General features: G+C 43.6%; 1 protein-coding gene across 1 annotated transcript in view; it reads right to left on the bottom strand.

The window, feature by feature from the left end:
* Positions 1-10,284: 10,284 nt before the first annotated feature.
* The window catches only part of LOC106734211 (60S ribosomal protein L31), a gene marked incomplete at its 3' end in the record, with an annotated part of 59,192 nt that continues 46,349 nt past the window's right edge, over positions 10,285-23,127 (bottom strand). Inside the window, exon 2 of the mRNA XM_027769478.1 lies at positions 10,285-10,650. Coding sequence (XP_027625279.1) covers positions 10,285-10,635 — 351 coding nt within the window. The remainder of the gene's footprint in view (positions 10,651-23,127) is intronic.

The following is a 23,127-nucleotide window of genomic DNA, read 5'->3' as shown; positions in this document are numbered from 1 at the left end:
CCCTACACATGTGATAAAGGCTCAACTTCCTAAGTCATCTTATGCAAAGCTCAAGGACAAAATACCCACAGAGCATAGACAAATTGAGAGGCTGAACTGAAATAGAAGTTATCTAGGTTCTAGTCACCAGCCAGCTGTGACTTTGGACCAGACACTTTCTTCCCTGGGCCTCCAGCAAATGGTTTCAGTATTTCCTCCAGCTCTTAATTTGTGGTCTATGAGATGAAGGATCAGGTCAGATCAGAATAAAGCCTAGCCGAGTTAAAGACGTGCAAATTCAAAGTTCAAATGAGGATAAAATTGGTACTACACGACAGATCCAGGGCTGCAGACTTCTAATTAACTGGAGATGGTAAAGTGGAGTAGGGGACACTCTCGCTCCCCAGTCTGGAGCTCAGTACTGCTGTTTCATGAATTTTATAATTTCATCTAGGTGTATCCAAGCTCTAAAAACTCTTTTGCAAGGGATAACAGATATGTATGCCAGAATGCCAATCTATTAACTGACCTAATGGGGATAGATATTTATAGGTACTGAAATATTCCTCCTAGCTATTTAGAGTGACTGTCTCTATTATTAAGGTAACTAGAGCCCTGAACCAGTCATCAAAATGTTACCCAATGAATACAGAATTAGACCTGAGGAGGTGCTGAGAGAGAATGAACTAGCATAAGGATTAAAGAAAGCATTATTTTATTTTATTCAGATTAAAGAAAGCATTCTTTCTTTTATTTTATTTTTAAAGGCTTTTTTTCCATAGGTCACGTGCACTCACCAAAGAGAGACAGAGACAGTGAGAGGCAAGGTGAAAATTCACCCCCCAGAGTGCTGCACGCTGCAATCTCTTCTCCTCCACTCTCCTCCCAGGATCTTGGGCACACATGCACTTGTGCCCAGCATGAGTTTCAAGCTACCCGGTCCAGGACTCGAATCATGGTTGGCCATGTAGGATTCCAGCAATTTTTAATGCTCTGCCCTAAAGAAAGCAATTTTTTTTTTTTACTTTTTTTTAAAAGTATTTTATTTAACTTTATTTTTTTATTTTATTTTAACCAGAGAGGGACAGAATGTGTGTGTGAGAGAGAGAGAGAGAGAGAGAAGGAAAGTGAGAAAGCAAGCCACCAGGTCCAGGACTCAAACCGTGGTCAGCCATGTGGGAGTCCAGCACCTTTAACTACCACACCACCTGCCAGCTCCCAAAGAAAGTAAGCTCTTAAAAAATCACTAATAAGTAAAATATCTTTTTTTTTTTTTTGGAGAGGTTTTCACTAGAGGGTGCGTGCGCTCGCCAGACAGACAGAGAGAGACAGAAAGACAGAAAGCAAGAAATCACCCCCCAGGGGGGATGGTCATGCCGCAATCCCTTCTCCTCCATTCTCCTCTCGGGATCTTGGGCACGCATGCACACATGCCCGGCATGAGTTTTAAGCCACCAGGTCTGGGACGTGAATCGCGGTCAACTACGTGGGAGTCCAGCAACATAGCCATTACGCTAACTGCTGGTTCCCCCAAAGAAAGTATTTTTAATCAAGGGTCTCAAACCTAGGCTGGGCTTCAAAGAATCTGTGACCTTGCTAGAATTATATGGAAAGCTGCATATGAGTGTGGACATGCTCACTTTTTAAAGAGTGTCCATAGCAGTCATACCTTCTCAAAGGTGATCTCCAGGCATCCACGAACCACTGGGAAACACAGGCAAACAGACTCAAAACAAGGAACAAGGAGTTCAATACAGCTCTGAAGAGTCCAAAACCTCTTAGACTTGAGCTTGGGGAGCCAGAGCTGAGTTATAGGGTAATGATGCACAAAGAATGCTCAGAAGGAAAAGGGATCAAACAGCGGCCGATCCAGGCCAGGAGGGATGCCACAGCACTGACTCCAAAAACCCCTCTCTACAAGGGTCAGATCCATGGATCAGTCACAGTGACTCAGGAATTCCCAAAAGAGGCCTCACCCACATGCAGAGCTGCAAGGCCTGCCGACGTACCAGGGCAGGGCTCCTATAAATCCCACTAAACAGTACGTCTAATTCTGCAAGATTACTCACACACAGAAGGGAGTCACTTAGACTAAGCCTCATTCACACCAACTTCAGTCTAGCTCACACTCAACTCCCTCTAATGAGGCCTACCCTCCATTTCCTTTCCCCAAGTGCATCCATTGATTTCCCACAGGCAAAGGGGCTACGGTGATAAGAGAAGATAGGTGCTGGCCCCACTGACCAATGCGTGTTGCCTTTCGTAAGAGCTTTGGTCAAAGTAGATGACTGAGGGAACAGCAGTTAGTGGAATGGCTATGTCGCTGGACTCCCATGTAGTCGACCGCGATTCAAGTCCCAGACTCGGTGGCTTAAACTCATGCCGGGCTCATGTGTGTGCGTGCCCAAGATTCCAAGGGGAGAATGGAGGAGAAGGGATTGCGGCATGGCCATTCTCCCTAGGGGTGATTTCTCACTTTCTATCTCTCTCTGTCTTTCTGGTGAGCGCACGTGACCTATAGCAAAAAAAAAAAAAAAAACCCCCAAAAAAAAAAAAAGTATATGACTCATACATTGAGCCAACGTGGCCATTCAAATTTAAAATTTAAATGATTCAAATGAAATGAAACTACGACCTCACCTCTTTATCCACATGTGGATAGTGGCTATTATATTGAGCAACACAGCTATAGAATATTTCTACCATCACAGCAAGTTCTTATCAACATAATCCAGCACTAAAGTCTATGACCCAAACAGAAATTACAACAGTGATTTGAAGACAGGAAGAGCCCAGTGTGAGCAGAAATCATTCACAAAGAGCTTCATAAAGGAACTGGAACTTAAGGTGAGCCTCTGGAAATGAGATAATAGTGTGGAAAGGGACTTTTTATTCAAAAGTCATAGTAGGATCAAAGCTGAGAAGAAAATGGGCCTGGATTGCAGGAATGGAGGAATGAAGGAATGGGAGTGTCTCAGTCCATTACGCATTGCCAACAGAAGGACCTGAGACTGGGTGCGTTGAAGAGAACAGAGGTTTATTTTGACTCACAGGTCTGGTAGCTAGGAAGTCCAAAGACATCACAAAACATCAGAAGGCAGAACTTCAAGCAGAATGGAGCATGGTCTGAATCCACATTGCTTTCTCTCTGCCATTCTGGTTCAAAACCTTTGTTTATAAGCCAACCAGAACTCATTCACAGAGGCCCCATCCTAATAACATGATCACACCCAATGACTCCATCCTGGAACACTAGGAGTGAATTAAATTTCCACTTACCATCTTTATAACACGACTGACCCCAACACACGAATTTCTGGGGAACGTGAAACGACGACTGTCCACTAAGACTAAATTCCAAAACATGAAACTGTGGGGGACAAACCATTGTCCAAACCACAATAGGTAGGAAACAAGATAAGTAGACCAAAGAAAGGCAGATTGCACAAGAATTTCAGTATCTGGCATAGAATGTAGACATGACAATAATAACTTATTTAATGTTTATTGTATTTCAATCTTTGTACCAAGAGATTTATTTACATTATTAAACATAAATTATTACATTTAATACCCATAGCAACTGAAGGTATTTAACTATGATGAAAATTAAAAAAAAAAAATGTATGTTTGAAGAATTTAGGTAATATGCCCCAGGTCACACAGGATGGAAATGCAAGACCATGATTCAAACCAATACCATTGTCACTAACACCTTCACCTCATATTTTCATACTCCCTGTCTCCCAATCATTTTCCTTTTTAATTAGGAAGGGCTTTTGCCTCCACCCTTCCCAGTGCAAATTCAGTTTCTAAGGCATTGCTTCTGGAAATTCCTTTACATTGTTCCGAGCTTAGGGAAAAATACTACCTTAACAGGGGTTCCTCAGTAGTTTAGAATGTATGGCACAAGAAAGGACAAAACAAGTGGCAGGAGCAGTTAGGAAAATGTCAGAGATTAGCCCCACAGTATGAATAAAAAGCATCTATAAAAAGTGGCCGGTGTACGAATCGTCCGATGTCATAATGATTACTTTACTGGACTCCCATGTAGTCGACAGTGGTTCGACTCTGGGACCCAGAGGCTTAAAATTCATGCCGGGTGCATGTGCATGAGTACCTAAGATCCCAAGAGGAGAATAGAAAAGAAAGGATTGCGGTGTGGCCAGGAGGCTAGGGGGTGACTTCTCACTTTTTTTTTTTTCTCTCTGTCTTTCTGACAAGCACACACACCCTGTAACAAAAATATCTCTTTAAAAAAAGAAAAGAGGCAAATGCATTCAAGTCCTCACCTACTTTCCTTTCTTTCTTTCTTTCTTTTTCCTTTTGTGTGTGTTGCCATAGGGTCTGTGTACTCACCAGAGAGGAGAGAGACAGAAAAAAGACAGTGAGAGAGAAAGTAAGAAATCACCCCCTTAGGGGGATAGCAACACCACAATCCCTTCTCCTTCATTCTCCTCAGGATTTTGGGCACACACACACACACACACACACACACACACGCACGTGCATGCACACACGCCCAGCGTGATTTTCAAGTTTCCAGATCTGGGACTCAACACTCGGTGGGTCCTGTGGGAGTTCAGCACCTTAGCCACTATGCCACCTGCTGGCCCCTCACCAACTTTTCAATGGAGGTCCGTGCTGGAAATGATCTCTCCGACTTCAGAGGCCCACCTGTCTACCAGGAATGCAGGGCCGGGGTGCTGGTTCTGTGGGCTTCTGGCACTTCATGGTGACCTTTCTTTCCTCTCATTCTTCCAAGAAACTTGCTTGCTACCTTCTTTGGTAGGCTTGGGTTTTTGAATTTGCACATATGGACTCTTCCCTCCTGCCTTCCCTCATAATCATGACTACCATTTGTGCTGGCTGCTCCTGGGGCAGATCAGTGACTGGAGATTGGAACAAAAGGCTTCCCACAGGAGAAGGGGACGTTAACAAGCTTTTCCATGCTGCTGTGATCTCTCCCTAAAAATAGAATACTTTATTAAGTTAACAAAGCGTAACAATTCATCTCAAATGATCATAGATAAAAATGGATTACAGCATTTAGAGCAAGATTTAAAGAAATGCAGGTACCTCACTACCTTCCCCCCAATCGTTCACTTGTGTAGCTTTGGCACTTGCTCGACACTTAAACCAGAATTCACCCTGTGTCTTTTCTTGGAGTTAAAGTCCTGTGTGGGATGGATACTTGGCTCTTTTTATTCAGGGTATTTGCTATTTTGGCATCAACAACTATTCCACATGGTTTCTCTCCAGCTTTTCACAATTTTAGCTCCCTCCACACAGCTTATCGGTGAGAAGGTGCCCTGCTGCAGTCTTAGCATCCTAATTAACAGTCTCGCTGTCTAATCACTCTGCTCTTCTACATGGGAGACACTGACCTCTACTCCACACCACTGCCAACAGCCAAGGAGAGAGTGACTAGAGCCCAGCCACGTAATCTTCATGGCGTGAAACACATGCACACATGCATACACATGCACACGCGCATACATGTGACTTTTCTGCTTTTCTGACAAAAGGGATAATGTGATGCAAAGGAACGCCCTCTAAGGAACCGTCCCATCCACCCAAGACAGTCCGTGGCTTGCTTATTCTCTTTCTTGCCTACCTGTTTATTTAATAAGAGCTAGAGACCTCCAGCTCACGTCGAGTCCTTATTCTGTCTGATCACAATACTTAAATAGAACGCTATATTTTTAAACCAAGATTGAGAGAAGTTTTTCTACAATGCCTCATTTTTGTAGTTTGGCAGATAGAAGGATAAAACATCCTATTCCTATGCACAGAAATAGAATCCAAATTTGTGCATCATGGAAATCAGTTTTTCCTGAGTTTTGTGAGGAAAGTTGCTCTTATAACAAAATCAAAACCACAGGGGATGCCAAATGCCAGCTGGCAAATGTGGGGAATGTTGCAGTCGGAAAATCATCATTTTGCAACCACCAGGGTAAGGATTGGTCCAAGCAGAATCAGCAATGGCTGCTAAATCTTGGGGGAGATGTCAGTGAGCAGAATACCTGGATGGTCTTAAAGGGCCTCCAGAAATGTGGGTGATCGAAATTAGCATCGTCAATGAAAGACAGATGGACCTGGGATGCCTCCAGATGTGTCGTCCTCTGAAGGTTATGCCTGGAATGCCTAACCTGAATCTAGCCATGGGAAAACATCAGACAAACCTGAAATGAAGAACATCAATGTAAAAAAAGAAAGAACTCAATTCTTCAAAAAAAAAAAAATGATATCTTCAAAGACAAAGAAAAGCTAAAGAAATATCCCAGCCTAAAGAGATATAGCAACTAAATGTAATACATGATCCTAGACTGAATCTATTACTGAAGTGGGGAGGAAATGATACAGAAAAAATTGGGGGGGTAACCAAAAAAAATTGAAATACAGAAGGGAAATTACATCAAGGTATTGTATCGCTTTTAAACTTCACTAAATTGTGGTTATTATGATGAAGAGGATATCCATATTTTTAGGAAATACACACTGGGCAAGTCAGAGGTAAAGGGCCATGATGTATACAAACTTCATTTGCATCACTCATAAGAAGAAGTATATGTGGGGACCAGCAGTTGGCGTAATGGCTATGTCGCTGGACTCCCATGTAGTTGACCGCGGTTTGAGTCCTGGACCCAGTGGCTTGAACTCACGGCAGGCACAAGATCCCAAGAGGAGAATGGAGGAGAAGGGATTGCGGTGTGGCCATCCCCCCTGGGGGGTGATTTCTTGCTTTCTGTCTCTCTGTCTCTCTCTGTCTTTCTGATGAGCACACGTGCCCTATAGCAAAAACCTCCCCCCCCTCAAAAAAAAAAACCTATGTATGTGTACATATGTGTACATATGTACCAGGAGAGACAGTGCATGACCACACACAAATGATAAAAACAAACCCTGCAAAATGTTAACAATAAGTAAATAAAGAGAAGAACATATGAGTGTTCTGTGTTCTATTCTAGCCACTTTTACGTAAGATTATGTTATCTCCAAGTACAAAGTCAACAATGACAACACATACACACAACTCCAGGAGGTAAGGGAGTACCACTAATCTCCATCCTCAACCCTAAGGGAGTACCACTAATCTCCATCCTCAACCCTTCCATGTTTTGGCCCCTGCTTCCTTTATCTCAGCCCCTCACTCTTCAAAGAGAAATGCCCACCACCACCTTCAAAACTGTTATTGGTAGCAGTTAATTCTTCCTGGTATCCTGGGGAAGGGCTAGGTTAGCCGGTGGCATAGTGGTTTGGGCACTAGACTCTCACATGGCCAACTGCAGTTCGAGTACTGAACTGGCAGCTTGAAACTCAGGCCAGGAGCATAGGCATCCATGGTCAAAACCCTAGAGGAGAATGGAAGAGAAGGGATTGCCACATGGCCATCCCCCCAGGGGGGAGGGGGTGATTTCTCACTTTGTCTCTGTCTCTGTCTCCAGCAAGCACACACGTCCTGTAGCAAAAAATCTCTCCAAAAAGGGGGGAGGGAGGAGTGTCAGCTGGTGCTGTCGTGGCTAAGGCAGCTGGATCCCATGTAGATGACTGCTCGATTCTGGACCAGTGGCTTGAGAAACACACAGAACACATGTGTGTGCATGCCCAAATCCCAAAAGGAGAAATAGAGGAAAGGGGATTGGGTGTGACCAGGCCTCACAGAGGTACTTTATTTCTCCTCTCTCTCTCTCTCTCTCTCTCTCTCTCTGGTGAGCATATGCATACTCCAGCATTTTTTTAAATGGGGGGTGGGGGGGTAATAGGGAGAAAGAAACAAAGCAAAAATAGAAAGCACAAGTGAAAATACAAGTGAGGGTACCAAAAGATTTGTCAGAATAAATATTTTTTTTAGTTACCAAGGGCTTGCTGCGCAGCCGGGCCTCCGCGGCCCGGGCCGCCCGGCCCCGCTGCCTCTCCGGTGCTGGGTTTGTCCCGCCCCCGGCGCCGATGCAGGCCAGCGGCGCAGACCAGCCAAGGTTGCCGTCCTACCTTTCTCTGGCCGGGCGGGCGAACGGGAGGTGGCGATGGGTCCCGCGCACATTCACGCACTCAGGGCTGGTGTGTGGCTTTCATTCTACTCACTGGGGTTTATGCCTAAAGTCAGACTTGGGTTCATGTATAGGTATGTGTCAGCTGTTCTAGCTATTGGATATATTTAGACTAAGTTCATTGGCAGAACAATTGAATGAGGGGGAAGGTATGGAGGGCAACCGTGGATGCCAGGGACAATGTGGGAGGAGGATGGGACATGGCAGAGGGTGGGGGATGGGGAATCAAGGATGGCAAAACAATAGGCAAGGTATGCAGGACATAAGAATTGGAAAATTATTTGCTGAGAACATGTATGTTGATGTGTTTGATTGAGCCAATGCACAGTGTATTTTGGATGGAAAATTCATTTGTGTGTTGTGATGGTGTATAGTGAATTAATGTCGAAAATGAATAAATTTTAAAAAAATTACCAAGGGCTTGACAAAATTATTTTTTAGAGAATTACTTATTTAATTGTATTTATTTTTTAAATTTGACCAAAGAGAAACAGAGACAGAGAGAGAGAGAAAGCAAGTCAGCAGGTCTGGGACTCGAACCACAGTGAGCCATGTGGGAGTCCAGCACCCCAACCACCACACCACCTGCTGGTCCCAACAAAATTATTTAGCCAGCACCACTTACTGCACCTAAATTCACCTCACCTATGACTTACTTGACTTACCCAAAGTTAATGCATCTCCTCCTATGTTTTTTTAGCTAAGTTGGGGCTCAGGTTTACTAGTGACCACATGACATTTATGGCTTTTGCCATCAATCCCAAATTCTCTGTCACATACAAATGACTATTCTTTCCTCTAAAAGTTGGTGTGCTCACCTGTGATCACAAATGAGGTATAGTTCCTCTTTCTCTGCCCACAAGAGCTAAATAGACATCTTAATTCCTTTTTTTTAATTACAGAAAATATTTTATTCAAGTTCCCAAAACAAATTTGAGGAATTAAGTTCAGCTCAAATTAAAGTTAATTCGATGGGAGATGAAATCACTGTATATATTTGAATCAACTGTCCCATGTGGAATTTTTAAGTTTTTCAAAGTCCACCAAGCCAAACCCTTCACTGCCTTCATTGCTGTTGTTTTGCCTTTCCCCTTTGCTTTCTCCTGCTATGCCTTCAATCTTGTTCTTAGCCTCTAGTTCTTCCATACTGAGTACCGTCCAAGCTGGTCTAGAAGACTCTTTTTGTTTCTCTTAATATCAGTCTCCATTTTCATATCATCTTTATCATCATTCACATCACATTGCATCTTCTCTTGGCAATATTTGGGAACCACCACAGTAGCACTCTCTTGAACATCTTTTATTAAAACATCACTGTCTACTTTGAGAATACTTTTAAGTCTGTTGAGCTCCTTTGGGGCATTTTATTTATTTGTTTTAATTTTTATTCATTTTGAGAGGATTTTTGCCTTAGGGTGGGTATACTCACAGGAGAGAGAGAGACAGAGACAGTGAAAGGGAAAGTGAAAAATTACCTCTCAAAGGGGAAGGCCATGCTGCAATCCCTTCTCCTCCATTCTTCTCCAGGATCTTGGACATGCACACACATGTACCTGACATGAGTGTCAAGGCACCAGGTCCAGGATTCAAACCATGGTCAGCCATGTGGCAGCCCAGCAACATAAGCAGATGTCTTCTGCTGGCCCCCATTTTTTTCTCTTTTCAGCATGTATCATCCTTTCCAACTTACTCCATAAGCTTTTGGCCATGTTTTACCAAAAACTCACACACACACGCACACACACACACACACACACACACACGCCACAAAACCACACTGATGAGAAGTCTCTTCGTACCTTAATTTCTTAATGTAAATTGATGGCACTTTTTTCCTAACTCATAGATTGGGCAAGAATGAACTATTATTAAGTCTGATTGATTGTAGATAAAATTTTAAGAAGGATTATTGAATGCTACTTCCAGCACTCAATTTTTTTAAAAAATTTTTTTTGGTTTTATAACTTTATTTGAACATCAGCAGTTAGTTCTCATCCACACTGACTGACTGTAGATTTTTTTTTTTTTTGGAGAGATTTTCACTGTAGGGCGCGTGCGCTCGCCAAACAGACAGAGAGAGACATAGAGGTCACGCCGCAATCCCTTCTCCTCCATTCTCCTCTCGGGATCTTGGGCACGCACGCACACGTGCCCGGCGTGAGTTTTAAGCCACCGGGTCCGGGACACGAACCGCGGTCGACTACGTGGGGGTCCAGCGACATAGCCATTACGCTAACTGCTGGTTCCCAGACTGTAGATTTTTGAAAGTGGTAACAGGTACATAGATGACCAGAGTGTAGAGCTTGTTGAGTGAATCTTCATCCTCATTTCGTTTTCTGGACAACTGCACACGAATTCTATATGGGATGTTCATTATTCCTTTGGCCCAGACAGCTGTGTTGAGCCTGGTATCAATGTGCACATCTAGAGTCCCCATCTCCTTCATGGCAAATTTCTGGATTTCTTTGAGTGCCCGAGGGTCACCTTTCTTGAAGCCCACTCCATGGATGCACTTGTGAATGTTGATGACGTATTCCTGGGTCACCATCTTGCTGATGGCAGAACGGCCCTTCCTCTTCTCATCACCCTTCTTTGTGAGAGCCATTCTGTTGGGCCTAAGCTGGAAAGAAAGAATGCAAGGGATTCAAAAATCCTTATTTTTTAATTAAAGAATGTCAGCACGCCAACCCAGCAGGTGGCGTGGAGGTTAATGCACTGGATCCCACATGGCCGACTGAACAGTTCAAGTCCCAGACCTGATGGCTTGAAAATCACACCATGTGCATGTGTGTGTGTGTGTGTGTGTGTGCCCAAAATCCCAAGAGGACACTGGAAAAGAAAGGATTGTGGCATGGCCACCCCCTCTGGGGGGGGAGGGGGTGATTTCTCACTTTCCCTCTCTCGCTCTCTCTCCTCCCCCACCTCTGTCTCTGGCCAGTGCATGTACCATATAGCAAAAATTGAAAGAAAGAAAGAAAAGAGAAGAAAGAAAAAGAAATTGAAATGTAATAGAAACAGTAAGTCTCCATTTATGGTCTATGGAGGGGACTACAGCCCTCAGATTATTGGCAGAACCAAGATGGTAAATACATCCAGGGCCCAGTGAACTACTGCATCCTCCCTGGGTCACACAGCATTCCTGGTCACCTGTGCAGGTGCTCCTGAACACATATGCAAGGACTCATCCCCTACCCTATTACCACTGCCACATTCCCACTACACCTGCACACACCACTTCACCTCTACTGCCAAAGGTATAAAAACTAGAAAATGGAACTCTTACACAATAACAACGTATCAACCAGAGAGGAGTAGCCATTCAACCCCAGACCTCCTCAGTCCCAATCTAGCATTGAGCTCATCCTAGTTCCCTTCAGTCGTTCCAAGGAATTTATTGCTGCTGTTTTGTTTTGTGTGCATTCATGTGTATGTCTGTGTCTTTCAGGTTAAGTTCAGCTTGTGTTAGTTACAGGAAGCTGAAGTGCCATAACACATATCCACATATGTAATACTCCAAACACAAAAGAAGTGTAAATTTGTTCATATAATAGTCCAAGCCATTTCTGGTTGAGCAGGCAGCTCTTCTTTACATACTGAGGCAGGGATCCAGGCTCCTTCCAATCTGCAGCTACATCATCCACACCAGAGCTCCATCATCCTCTGCATCCAGTTGGCAAAACAAGAAAAATCAAACGAGGCCCACCTGACCCCTAAAGGCCACAGCTTAAAGTGGTCCCATCAGTCCACTCACATTCCATTAGTGAGAACTGATCACATGGCCCCAGGTACTGCAAGAGAAGATGGGCGTGTTGCCCCTGGCTGAGCAGCTGCTTCGCATTACTAAAAGAGAAGAGCAGGTTTGGGTGGGCGGCTAGCAGACCTGGCCATGGACCTTACACAAAGAAAGGGGGAAGTTTTGGTTCATGGAAATTATGTAGGACCCAGGAAAATTAAAAAAGGACTCTGAAAGAGTCTTCCTTTAAATAACTTTTTTTTTATTTATTTATTTTATTTCTTCCAAGGAGGGGCAAACAGAGTCAGGGACCCTTGATAGGGTCTTGCCACACCAAGACATCCATACCACCCCCAGCCTTTCTGCCAGTACGATTGTGGGTGCATGCTTGCAAGCTCAATATGTTTCAGGTCACCCCAAGATCCAAACCATGGTCTCCCATGTCATTCAACACTGAAGAGTGGCACCCTCCTGCCTATACCACTGCAGCTGGGCTGAGTTATTTTTTTTCTTTTGACTTATTTTGGCAGGTGTTTTTGTTTTTGTTTTTTAATCTTTCTCTTAACAATTATGTTCACATACTTATATGTATTCTTTTTTCTTTATCTGCCTACTCAAAGTTTTGAGACAGAAACTATAATGAAAGAGTGAGAAAGGATGATATTGAATCTTTGTTCAAGGTCAGAGAAATAGGTAGGCCAAAAACTCTTGCCAGACAGATGATCAAAAAACTCTTGGAAATCTGGTTTTCATTGATTTGCTTGTGTCCATCTTCTTCTCTAGCATGTAAGTTCCATGTAGGCAAGGATTTGGCTTTATTTATTGCTGTATTGCCAGCAACTTAGGCATACTTAGCACAAAGGAGATGCTCTGTAATATTTGTTGGATAAACATATTTAATTGACTATGAGCAAAGCCATTGATATAAATACTATTCAAACCACACTAATATTCAAAAAGTTCCACACAAAAAAAGCTTTCGTTGCTTTAGCCTTTTTTTTCTTTTTTTTTAAATATCATGAGGGAAAACTAGAGATCCATATGCAAAAGTATGAAATCGGATCTCTTCCTTACACCATACACAAAAATTAACTCTAAATTGATCATAGACCTAAATGTAAGAACTAAAACTATAAAACTCTTCAAATATAACAATGGAGTGAATCTTTCTGATGTTAGCATTAGGAAACAATTTCTGAAACATAGAACCAAAAGTGTAAGTGACAAAAGAAAAATATATATAAATTGGACTTAATAAAAAATGTTAAAACCTTTGTTCTTGAAAGGACTCCATAAGAAAGTGAGAAGACAGTCCACACATCCTGGGAGAAATATTTGCTAATTCTATTTCTTTTTTTTTTTTTTTTTTTGGAGAGGTTTTATCGCTATAGGGCGTGTGCGCTCGCCAGACAGAGAGAGAGAGACAAAGAGACAGAAAGAGAGAAATCACCCCCCAGGGGGGATGGTCACGCCGCAATCCCTTCTCCTCCATTCTCCTCTCGGGATCTTGGGCACACACGCACACACACCCGGCGTGAGTTTTAAGCCACCGGGTTCAGGATGCGAACCGTAGTCGAATACGTGGGAGTCCAGCAACATAGCCATTACGTTAACTGCTATTTATCCTATTTCTGATAAGGGACTTGGACCTCAAATATAAAAACAATTCTTTCAACACAACAATATAAACTCTAATCATCAAAATTTAAAGTGGGCAAATGACCTGAGTAGACATTTCTCCAAAGATATGCAAGTGGTATGTGAATTATACCTTCATTATTTTAAAGTGCACTGGGTCCTTTGTTGGGTTTCTGTTTCAGGGACAGAATTTAAATCCCTATGGCATCTACATTGTTGATACTTGACTTAAACCACTGCAGTGTACCCTCTCTCTGTCTCTCTCTCTCTCTTTTTAAATTTTTGCCAGAGGACACATGCACTCACTGGAGGAAGACAGAGGGAAGGGAAAGCACCCCCCTCCCACGGGGCATGGTCATGCCACAATCCCTTCTCCTCCATTTCTCCTTTCAGAATTTTGGGCCCACACACACATGTACCCAGCATGTTTCTCAAGCCTCCAGGTCCTGGATTCAGTTCTTCACTCAGCCATGTGAGGCCCAGCAGCCTTAATCACCAGGCCATTGGCTGACCCTAGGACTGTGATTCTCAAACCATGGTCTCCAAACCACAGGAATTTGCTCATGTTGGGACCAGCAGTTGGTGTAATGGCTACGTCACTGGACTTCATGTAGTCGACCACAGTTTGAGTCCTGGACTCAGTGGCTTAACCTCACGCCGGGCGCATGTGCGTGTGTGCCCAAGATCCCGAGAAGAGAATGGAAGAGAAGGGATTGCGGCATGGCCACCCCTCTGGGGGGGTGATTTCTCTCTTTCTATCTCTCTGTCTGTCTCTGTCTTTCTGGTGAGCGCACGCGTCCTATAGCAAAAACCTCTCCAAAAAAAAAAGAAGAAGAAGAATTTGCTCATGTTAACGAATTCTCTGGCCCCACTCTGGACCTAACAGATCAGGAAATCTAGGGTGGGGCCCAGCAACATGTGTTTCATAAACCCTCCCAGAGACTCGGATGATCACCACAACAGTTCTCCGGACAAAGAGGAACATATCTCTTCTCTGAGACGAGTTCGTACAAAATTCTACCCCACCCTCAGGATATCAAAAAGGCCCTGCTCTTTCTTACTAAATAACAGGCACAACTATTATTTTAAAACACTCTGCTTCCCTACCACGTGTCTGTTCTTTCCCCACACGTGCAATTAGCAATGGCCCGCTCTGTGTATTGTAACCCACTCCCACCTCTCTGACTTTCTGTCTCCGCATAGCCAGCCTCGTAGAGGTGACATCCCAATAGCTAGGCTCAGAGGAGGCCAGGAGATCCCAATTCTCGGCCTTGAGACCTTGGACACTTGGACAATGCATTCTTTTTCCAGAGCACATTGTACTGGCATATTAGCAATTTGATTCCCAATTTGTTATTGTCCTGGTGGGCTTCTAGCTCCCTTGTACTTCTAGGGAGAAAGGAGTGCTTGTCAGGCTGAGATGGGAGCATTTTGGAACCTTCCCTGAATAACCATATTAGCATCAAACCTTACTCTTTTTTTTTTTTTAAGAGATTTTCACTGTAGGGCGCGTGCGCTCGCCAGACAGACAGAGAGAGACATAGAGACAGAAAGCGAGAAATCACCCCACAGGGGGGATGGTCACGCCGCAATCCCTTCTCCTCCATTCTCCTCTTGGGATCTTGGGCACGCACGTACACGCGCCCGGCGTGAGTTTTAAGCCACCGGGTCCAGGACATGAACCGCGGTCGACTACGTGGGAGTCCAGCGACATAGCCATTACGCTAACTGATGGTTCCCTCAAATCTTACTCTTAACCCCAGCACCCACCAGCATGGCATTTATCATCTCTATAGGGCTTACCTTACTGCTTACCAAATACCTACCCATTGTATACCAATCTGCGTCCTTTACCCACACATCCACTTACAAAATCAGCACAGTCAGGGCGTAGTCATATTTGGCCTTTGTGTGCTCACTGGGGTTCGCTGGGGATATCAAAGCATAGGCAGCTGGTCTAGGGGCTCTGAGAGTCAGTGGTAAAACCCTGTGACCTTGGGCAGCAATCTCCAGGCCTGTTTCCCAAAAGAAAGTAAGCCCCTTGCAGGAGTGCTAAAGATAGGTCGCTTGCCCTCATGTGGGCCATACTTGGGGCAAACAGGTGACTTCTATCAGCCATGCTAAATGTGCATGCATCTGTGTATATGTAACACAGCCAGAGCCATGGAAATAAATCTCTTGCTGGCTCCCTTTCTGCAACAGAAAACAGAAATAGAGAAAAACTTAACAACTGCAAACCCAGAGCTAAGTTATCAGAAACCAAATTAAAGCTGTTGGGTATTTTTGTTGAAACATCTCTACCTCTGAAATCTAATTTCTTGCAACTTTCCATATAGAATCTTGTGTTGTATTATTTATAAGAAAATAATATTCTGCCCTCCCTTGACAGCATTTCCGGGCTACAGAAACCACTGCAGCCATGAAGTAACAGAATAATTTTGGTAATGTTTCCATAGCTACCTTGCTTCGAAGTGAGGTTTATTCTGTTTTAAAGTCTACTGACCTATTCACATTCTTATTTGAAGTATTTTCAATCTAATCCCTTACCTGCCTATTATTGTCTAAAGTTCTTGTGATTCCTATATTTAAGGAGACCATAGATGCATAAATATATGGTAAGCTGGCCTTCCAGTTACATATAACAAAATTATGATTTTTTTTTTCTTTTTTTCTATGCCTTTTCGATGTGTGTTCATTCTGTCCTTCTCCTGCAATACAGGGAAATAAACCTTCCCGGGGATTTTGGTAGAAAAGGCTGTTTAAGGTACACTCGTGCCCTCTTGTGGTCACCTGGGCCTTGTGATTTTCTTCCCAGAAGCCTCTTAGACAATTGATTTTGCAAGAGGTTAATAAGAACGGATACTTCGAAATGCCATCGCTAATTGTCATGGGTGTCCTTGTGTCTGTGTCTTTTGCCCCCTGCAGGCATGAGGTTCTGTCTAGAAGGACAGGCAACCTCTTCTGAGTGGCAGCATAACCCTGAGGGTTACAGGTCTCTGCTCTTGCCTCCAAGGCAGGCTTCATTAAGAAGGTATGCTGTTCAGGGGTTAGGCCACGGGAGGTGACCTGGTACATGCCTTGGGGGAAGATACTGAACCAAACAACTCTCAGAAAGGCCCTGAAATGAAGAAAATCCACAGAAAGAGGAGATGAGGCGTTGCCTCAAAAAAGCATAGCCATCAAAAAAAAAAAAAAAAAGATAAGGGAGGAACATTACCACATGCAGGTTTTTTTTTTGGTTTTTTTTGGTTTTTTGAGAGATTTTTGCTATAGGGCGCATGCACTCGCCGGAAAGAGAGAGACAGAGACAGAGAGACAGAAAGTGAGAAATCACCCTCTGGGGGGATGGCCACGTCACAATCCCTTCTCCTCCATTCTCCTCTCGGGATCTTGGGCACGCAGCCACACGCCCCTGGCGTGAGTTTAAGCCCCAGGTCTGGGACTCAAGCCACCGTCAACTACATGGGAGTCCAGCGACAGAGCCGTTATACCAACGGCTGGTCCCACCATGTGCGTGTTTTAAATAACCAGTGCTGGGTCAGCAACAACACAAAAGAGGGCCAACCCAGTGGCCTAATGGTTAAGGGAACTGGATCACATGTGGCCGACTGCAGTTGGAGTTCAGAACTTGCTGACTGGAAAAATGCTCTGAATATTATGCACACATCTCAAAACCCTGACAGGATAGAGAAATGGAGGCGAAAGCATTGTGGATGGAGGCAAAAGGATTGTGGTGTGAGTACACTCCATTGGGGGGGGTGCTTCTCCCTCTTTCTTCCCTTTTCTCTGTCTCTGTCTCTCTGTCTCTTTCTGGTAGACACGCATGCTCTTTGGCAATTTTTTAAAAATACAAAAAAATCAGTAGAATTCTAATTAATTCAATATGACTAATGTGTATTCAATAAACCTAAAGGAAGGTGAATAACATGTGGTCCCAGCATTGTGCAGTGAACTTCTGTGGTCATGTAATGTTCTGTACCTGTGCTGTCTAATACAGTACCACTAGCTACGTGGGCTTTTGGGCACTTGGGATGTGGCTAGTGAAACTGAGGCTGGATTTTTTTTTTTGGGGGGGGGAGAGGTTTTTGTTATAGGAGCATGCGCTCTCCAGACAGAGGCAGACAGAGAGACAGAAAGTGAGAAATCACCCCCCAGGGGGGATGGCCATACCGCAATCCCTTCTCCTCCGTTCTCCTCTTAGGATCTTGGGCACGCATGCACATGCGCCCGGCGTGAGTTTTAAGCCACCGGGACTCAAACCACAGTCGACTACATGGGAGTCCAGCGACATAGCCATTACACTAACTGCTGGTCCCGAGGCTGGATTTTTACTTGTATTTCACTTGAATTAAAAATGTGGCTAGAGGCTACCGTATTGCATAGCCCAGGTTGAGGGAGACAGACAACTACAACGTAAGCAGAACTTGTAGCATGAGCAAGTGCAAAGTTCCATGGTGGGAGGAAGGAGAAGGTTTGATCAAAGAAGGTTCAAAAAAGAGAAGGCATTTGGATGAAGCCTTGAAAAATGGGTTGAATCTTATTAGGCAGAAATGGTAATGAGAGCATTCCAGGAATAGCATGCACAAATGCACAGAGGTGGGGAAAACTGGAAGAAAATGTCCATGAAACAGAGGGATGGAGTGTCTCCAACAGGAGGCTGCAGATAACACAGGAAACAGATTGGAAGCAATGACTATGAAGCCTTGAATGCCTTGAAAGGTACTTTGGCTAAATCAACAGACAGTAGAACCTGCAACAATCCCTCCAGTAAAAGAGACTTGCAAGGGAAATAAGAGCCTGTTCTAGGGGCCCCACAAGTGGAGTGGTGGTTAAAGGTACTGGATTCTCACATGGACACAATTCGAGTCCTGGATGTGGCAGCTTGCTTTCTCATTTTCTCTCTCTCTTTCTCTTTCTCTGGTCAAATTAAAATAATAATAATAATAATAAATAAAATTAAATGACTTAAAAAATTTTTTTTTTTTTTCTTTTTTTTTTTTTTTTTTTGGAGAGATTTTCACTGTAGGGCGCGTGCGCTCGCCAGACAGACAGAGAGAGACATAGAGACAGAAAGCGAGAAATCACCCCCCAGGGGGGATGGTCACGCCGCAATCCCTTCTCCTCCATTCTCCTCTCGGGATCTTGGGCACGCACGCACACACGCCCGGCGTGAGTTTTAAGCCACCGGGTCCAGGACACGAACCGCGGTCGACTATGTGGGAGTCCAGCGACATAGCCATTACGCTAACTGCTGGTTCCCAACAACATAATTCTTAAAAAAAAAAAGCCTGCTCTAACACTAGCATGTTTCCCAGGGGGTCAGGAACAGTCAAAGAAGCCCCAAGGCAAAGTATTGGTAGGGTACCTACTGTGGTTTAAATGTGTCCCCCCAAAATTCATGTGTTGAGATTTGTTGTGATGGGATTAAGAGGATAAATACTTAATCCAGCCATGATGTGAAAAGGTGAGTCTTTGGGAGCTGACTGAGACGTGGTCATCAGGGTAGGATTCCCATGACTGGATCCTGCTAGCTTTACAAGAAGAGCAGGCACACGGACACACACATGCCCTGCTCCTACCTGTCACGTGTGGAGGTCTGCCTGACCGCAGGACTCTGCAGAGCCCCCATCCACAAGAACCTCACTGGATAAAGCCCCTTGATCTTGGACCTCCAAAACCCTAAGCTAAATAAATTTCCATTCTTTATAATTACACAGTTATTGTATTCAGTTATTGAGCAACAGAGAGCAGAAAAAAAAAAAACAAAAAAAAAAACAGTACCATTGCAACAGTTGGCTCAGTGAGAAACAGGATGGAGGACTGGGCGAGTCCCACACAAGGCCCCCTTGTCTCCCACATACAACTATCATGCTATTTTAACACTAGCGAAGCCAAAGACCAGAGTCTGAGAGCAATGTCACCCCCTAAGACATGCTGTCCAACAATCAAAAAGCAGTTTCAGAATACCCTTTCTTCCTTATATTTCTCAGATATCTTTGGGCTGCATCAGGTCCTACCCCAGAACTCCAAGGACCCTTTCTTCTCCCTTCCACTTTCCTCATGCCCTACAGCCATTCTCACACTCCCTAACGCTGCCTGGAAAACTCTTCTTTCCTCACTAGGCCCTGAGCCTCCTGTCTTTCCTGCCTTTCTCTTTCTGCTCACCTCTCCAGCTCTCTCTCCATCCTGTCTGCATTTGCTGTCCCTAAAACCTCTAAGGAAGGAGTCCTCTTGTATAAAGAAACAGAAACAGCATACACAAAGCTGAAATAATATTTCAGTGGTGGAGGGAAGTAAAAGCTGGCCATTTGCATAGAATCATCTGCCATCTCCCTCCTCCAAAAAAGGACTGCTCCATATACAAATGGATCCCAGGGCTCTGGTGAGTGGGTGCTTCTCTCCCTTCTCTCCCTGCTTCTCATCCATCTCTCTTCAGTAATTTTAAAGCAGGGTCCTCAGACCAGCAGTATTGGATGAGCTTAGAGATTACCAGAAACACAAATACGCGAACTCCACTCCACCTTTCTGAATCACAATCTTTAAGAAAGGGGCCTGGGAATCTGTTTCAATGTGTCCTCCAAGACTTAAACTTTAGGAATCACTGGGCCAAATTTGAGAGACTTTTCTCCCATGCCTCTAGGGGTGCTGCCAAGAAAATTTGACTGGATCCATCTCTCTCTTTAAATTTATCTTGGGACTAGGTAACAAAGTCTCCCAGGCAAAGACATGTCAATATTCATACTTCAGCCCCTCCCTGTAAGAGCCTTGGCATGGGCGGTGTCTCATGGGCCCTTGCACATTGTGGCTCACAAGGGAAATGAGAGATTTGGAAGTACGTTGGGGTAAACACTAGGCGATCTCCACTGGAGGCATCAGGCAGCTCTGGATTATGGGGAGGAAGACATGCCTGGGGACAAAGGGCCACAAGACTTCCCTGTTTTTCATAAAGGAAGTAAATGCGAGACTATCTCCAAACACTACAACTTTGGGTCTATCTCACCCACACTCCAGCTTTAGATGCCAGGAGCGAGACTCAGGCTAAATCCAAGCAGTGGCCCTTTCTACAACATAAGAGATGTATTAGAGGGATACAGTTTCCAGTTCAGGCCTTAAGTTGCCTCTGAAGTGGGGGTGAGAGAGAGTCTTTAGATGTGAATATTACAATCTGTTTCTTTCTCCCAAAGGTGAGCTCAATTGAAGATGTCTTCTGGAATAGGAATGAAGCTATATCCATATCATTTTCTGTTTCCAAGATCTCAGATCTGTGCTTGGTTACTTAATCCTGTTCCATGTTAAGCACTAGGTTAGCCTCCCTTTCTCTTAGCAGAGAAACTATGCACCAGCAGTAAGAATTGGAGTGAGCTTTCATGGCAATGTGAAGTCCGATATTGTCATACTAACTGAACCCTAAACCCTTTGGTTCTCCTGCCCCTTAAAAGACTGTCTGTTATCATACTTATTCTAGCAAAAACGCAGGGCAGAGCACATTTCGTGATCACCGGTGCACATTTATGAATCCGGAATGGAAACTGCAGTTGTAGTCCTCCTTACTACATGTTCATTCCAGGGCATCAAGGCAGGCCTGCTGAGCGTCCATCTGAATCACTGTGGGTCTTAAACCCACTCACATAGGAGAGGGCATCTCTCTGCCTTCTAGCTAGCTCATCCTAAAATCATTTCTGACACATTGTATTTGCATTATTATTCAGTTCTAATATTTTCTATATCTCTTATGATTTCTTCTGCCATTTACAAGATACTTAGAAGTATGCTTTTTAAATTCCCAAATGTATGAAACCTGTCAATCATACTGTTACAGATTCCTAACTGAATTGTATTATAATCAGAAAGTATAGTCTGCCTGCCAGTAAAGTTTGGGTATTTTAGAGTTGTGACCTAGCTGAGGCCTAATAAAATATATTAGATTGAGTTTCTTATTATATATTAGATTCATAACATATATTGGATTAAGTTATTAAGTTTAAATTTTCTATATCCTTCGCTAAATTGCTGTGTATTCCATCTATAAAATACTATTAAAACCTATTGTGTTGGAACCAGCAGTTGGCGTAATGGCTATGTCACTGGACTCCCAAGTAGTCGACCACAGTTCGAATCCTGAACCCGGTGGCTTAAACTCACACCAGGCGTGTGTACGTGCGTGCCCAAGATCACAAGAGGAGAATGGAGGAGAAGGGATTGCAGTGTGACTGAAGTATGACCATCCTTGTTTGGGGATGATTTCTCACTTTCCTGCTCTCTCTGTCTCTTCCACAAGCACACATGACCTATGGCAAAAACAAACAAACCTATCGCAATTGCAGTTTTATCACACTCTTCTTATAATTCTGAAAGTATATAATTCGTAACTTTTATTTATTTTTTATTATTATCATAATCTTGTTTACATTACATTGAATCACATATAACTTTACAGTGTATTACATTTCTTTTTCCAAAAGAAATACCATGCATATCAGTCAATACAAAGACATTAAAATCCCCATCATCATCATCAAATAGCTTTCCATTATTTTTTTCAGATTATCATTATTATTCCAATTATTTTTTAAACATTCAATCACTATTTAGCACTTTGCTTGTAAGAAGACTTTACCCAACATGAAATACTTCTCAGACCAGTCCAGTTGAGAATACTATACAAGTCATCATCAACAGGTAATACACCATTTCTGTGTTCCACTAATGTCATGCCTCTCTATTTGTTCTCTTGCTATCCTTCTCCATACTCTTCTCTCATCCCATTCCACACTGTCTTCATCATTGCTAATTATTTTCACTGCTTTTATGCCCTCCAATATTTCTATCTCTACCATAAAGTGCGGATAGTCGGTGTATATTAAGGGATACATACAATATCTTTCTTTCGTATCCTGGCTTGCTTCGCTCAGCAATAGATCCTTCATATCCAACCACTTTCTATCAAATGCCAGGGTCTTGTTGTTTTTTTATGGCTGAGTAGTATTCCATAGAGTATATGTGCCACACTTTTTCAATCCATTCATCAGTTTGTGGACATTTGGGCTGGTTCCATGTCTCAGCGATCATGAATAACGCTGCAATAAACATTGATGTGCAAGTGTTTTTCTGATTGAGAATTCTCCTGTCCTTTGGGTAGATACCCAGAAATGGGATTGCTGGATCAAATGGTAGTTCTATTTATAGATCTTTAAGGAACCTCCATATTGTGCTTCACAGTGGCTGATCCAGTTTACATTCCCAACAACAGTGTAGGGGGGTTCCCTTTTCACCACATCCCCGCCAACACTTATCACTTTCTATATTTTTAATCTTTGCCATTCTGACAGGAGTTAGGTGGTATCTCATTGTGGTTTTAATCTGCATCTCCCTTATGATGAGGGGTGTTGAGCTTTTCCTCATGCTTTTTGGCTGTTTGTATGTCTTCCTTAGAGAGATTTTTGTTCAGCTCCTTTTCCCATCTTTTAATTGGGTTCATCTTTTTCTTTCCCCCCGCAAAAGGCGCTTGAGTTCCCTGTGTATTCTGGTTATCAGTTCCTTGTCTGAGGCATATTTTACAAAAATATTCTCCCATTCTGGGAACCAGCAGTTAGCGTAATGGCTATGTCGCCGGACTCCCACGTAGTCGACTGCGGTTCGTGTCCCGGACCCGGTGGCTTAAAACTCATGCCAGGCGCGTGTGCGTGCGTGCCCAAGATCCCGAGAGGAGAATGGAGGAGAAGGGAT

Source organism: Tupaia chinensis, unplaced genomic scaffold, assembly GCF_000334495.1.
Source record: "Tupaia chinensis unplaced genomic scaffold, TupChi_1.0 Scaffold149831_1, whole genome shotgun sequence".
Classification (NCBI taxonomy): Eukaryota; Metazoa; Chordata; class Mammalia; order Scandentia; family Tupaiidae; genus Tupaia; species Tupaia belangeri.
Note: the sequence above shows the minus strand (reverse complement) of the source record. Positions and strands in the feature narration are given on the sequence as shown.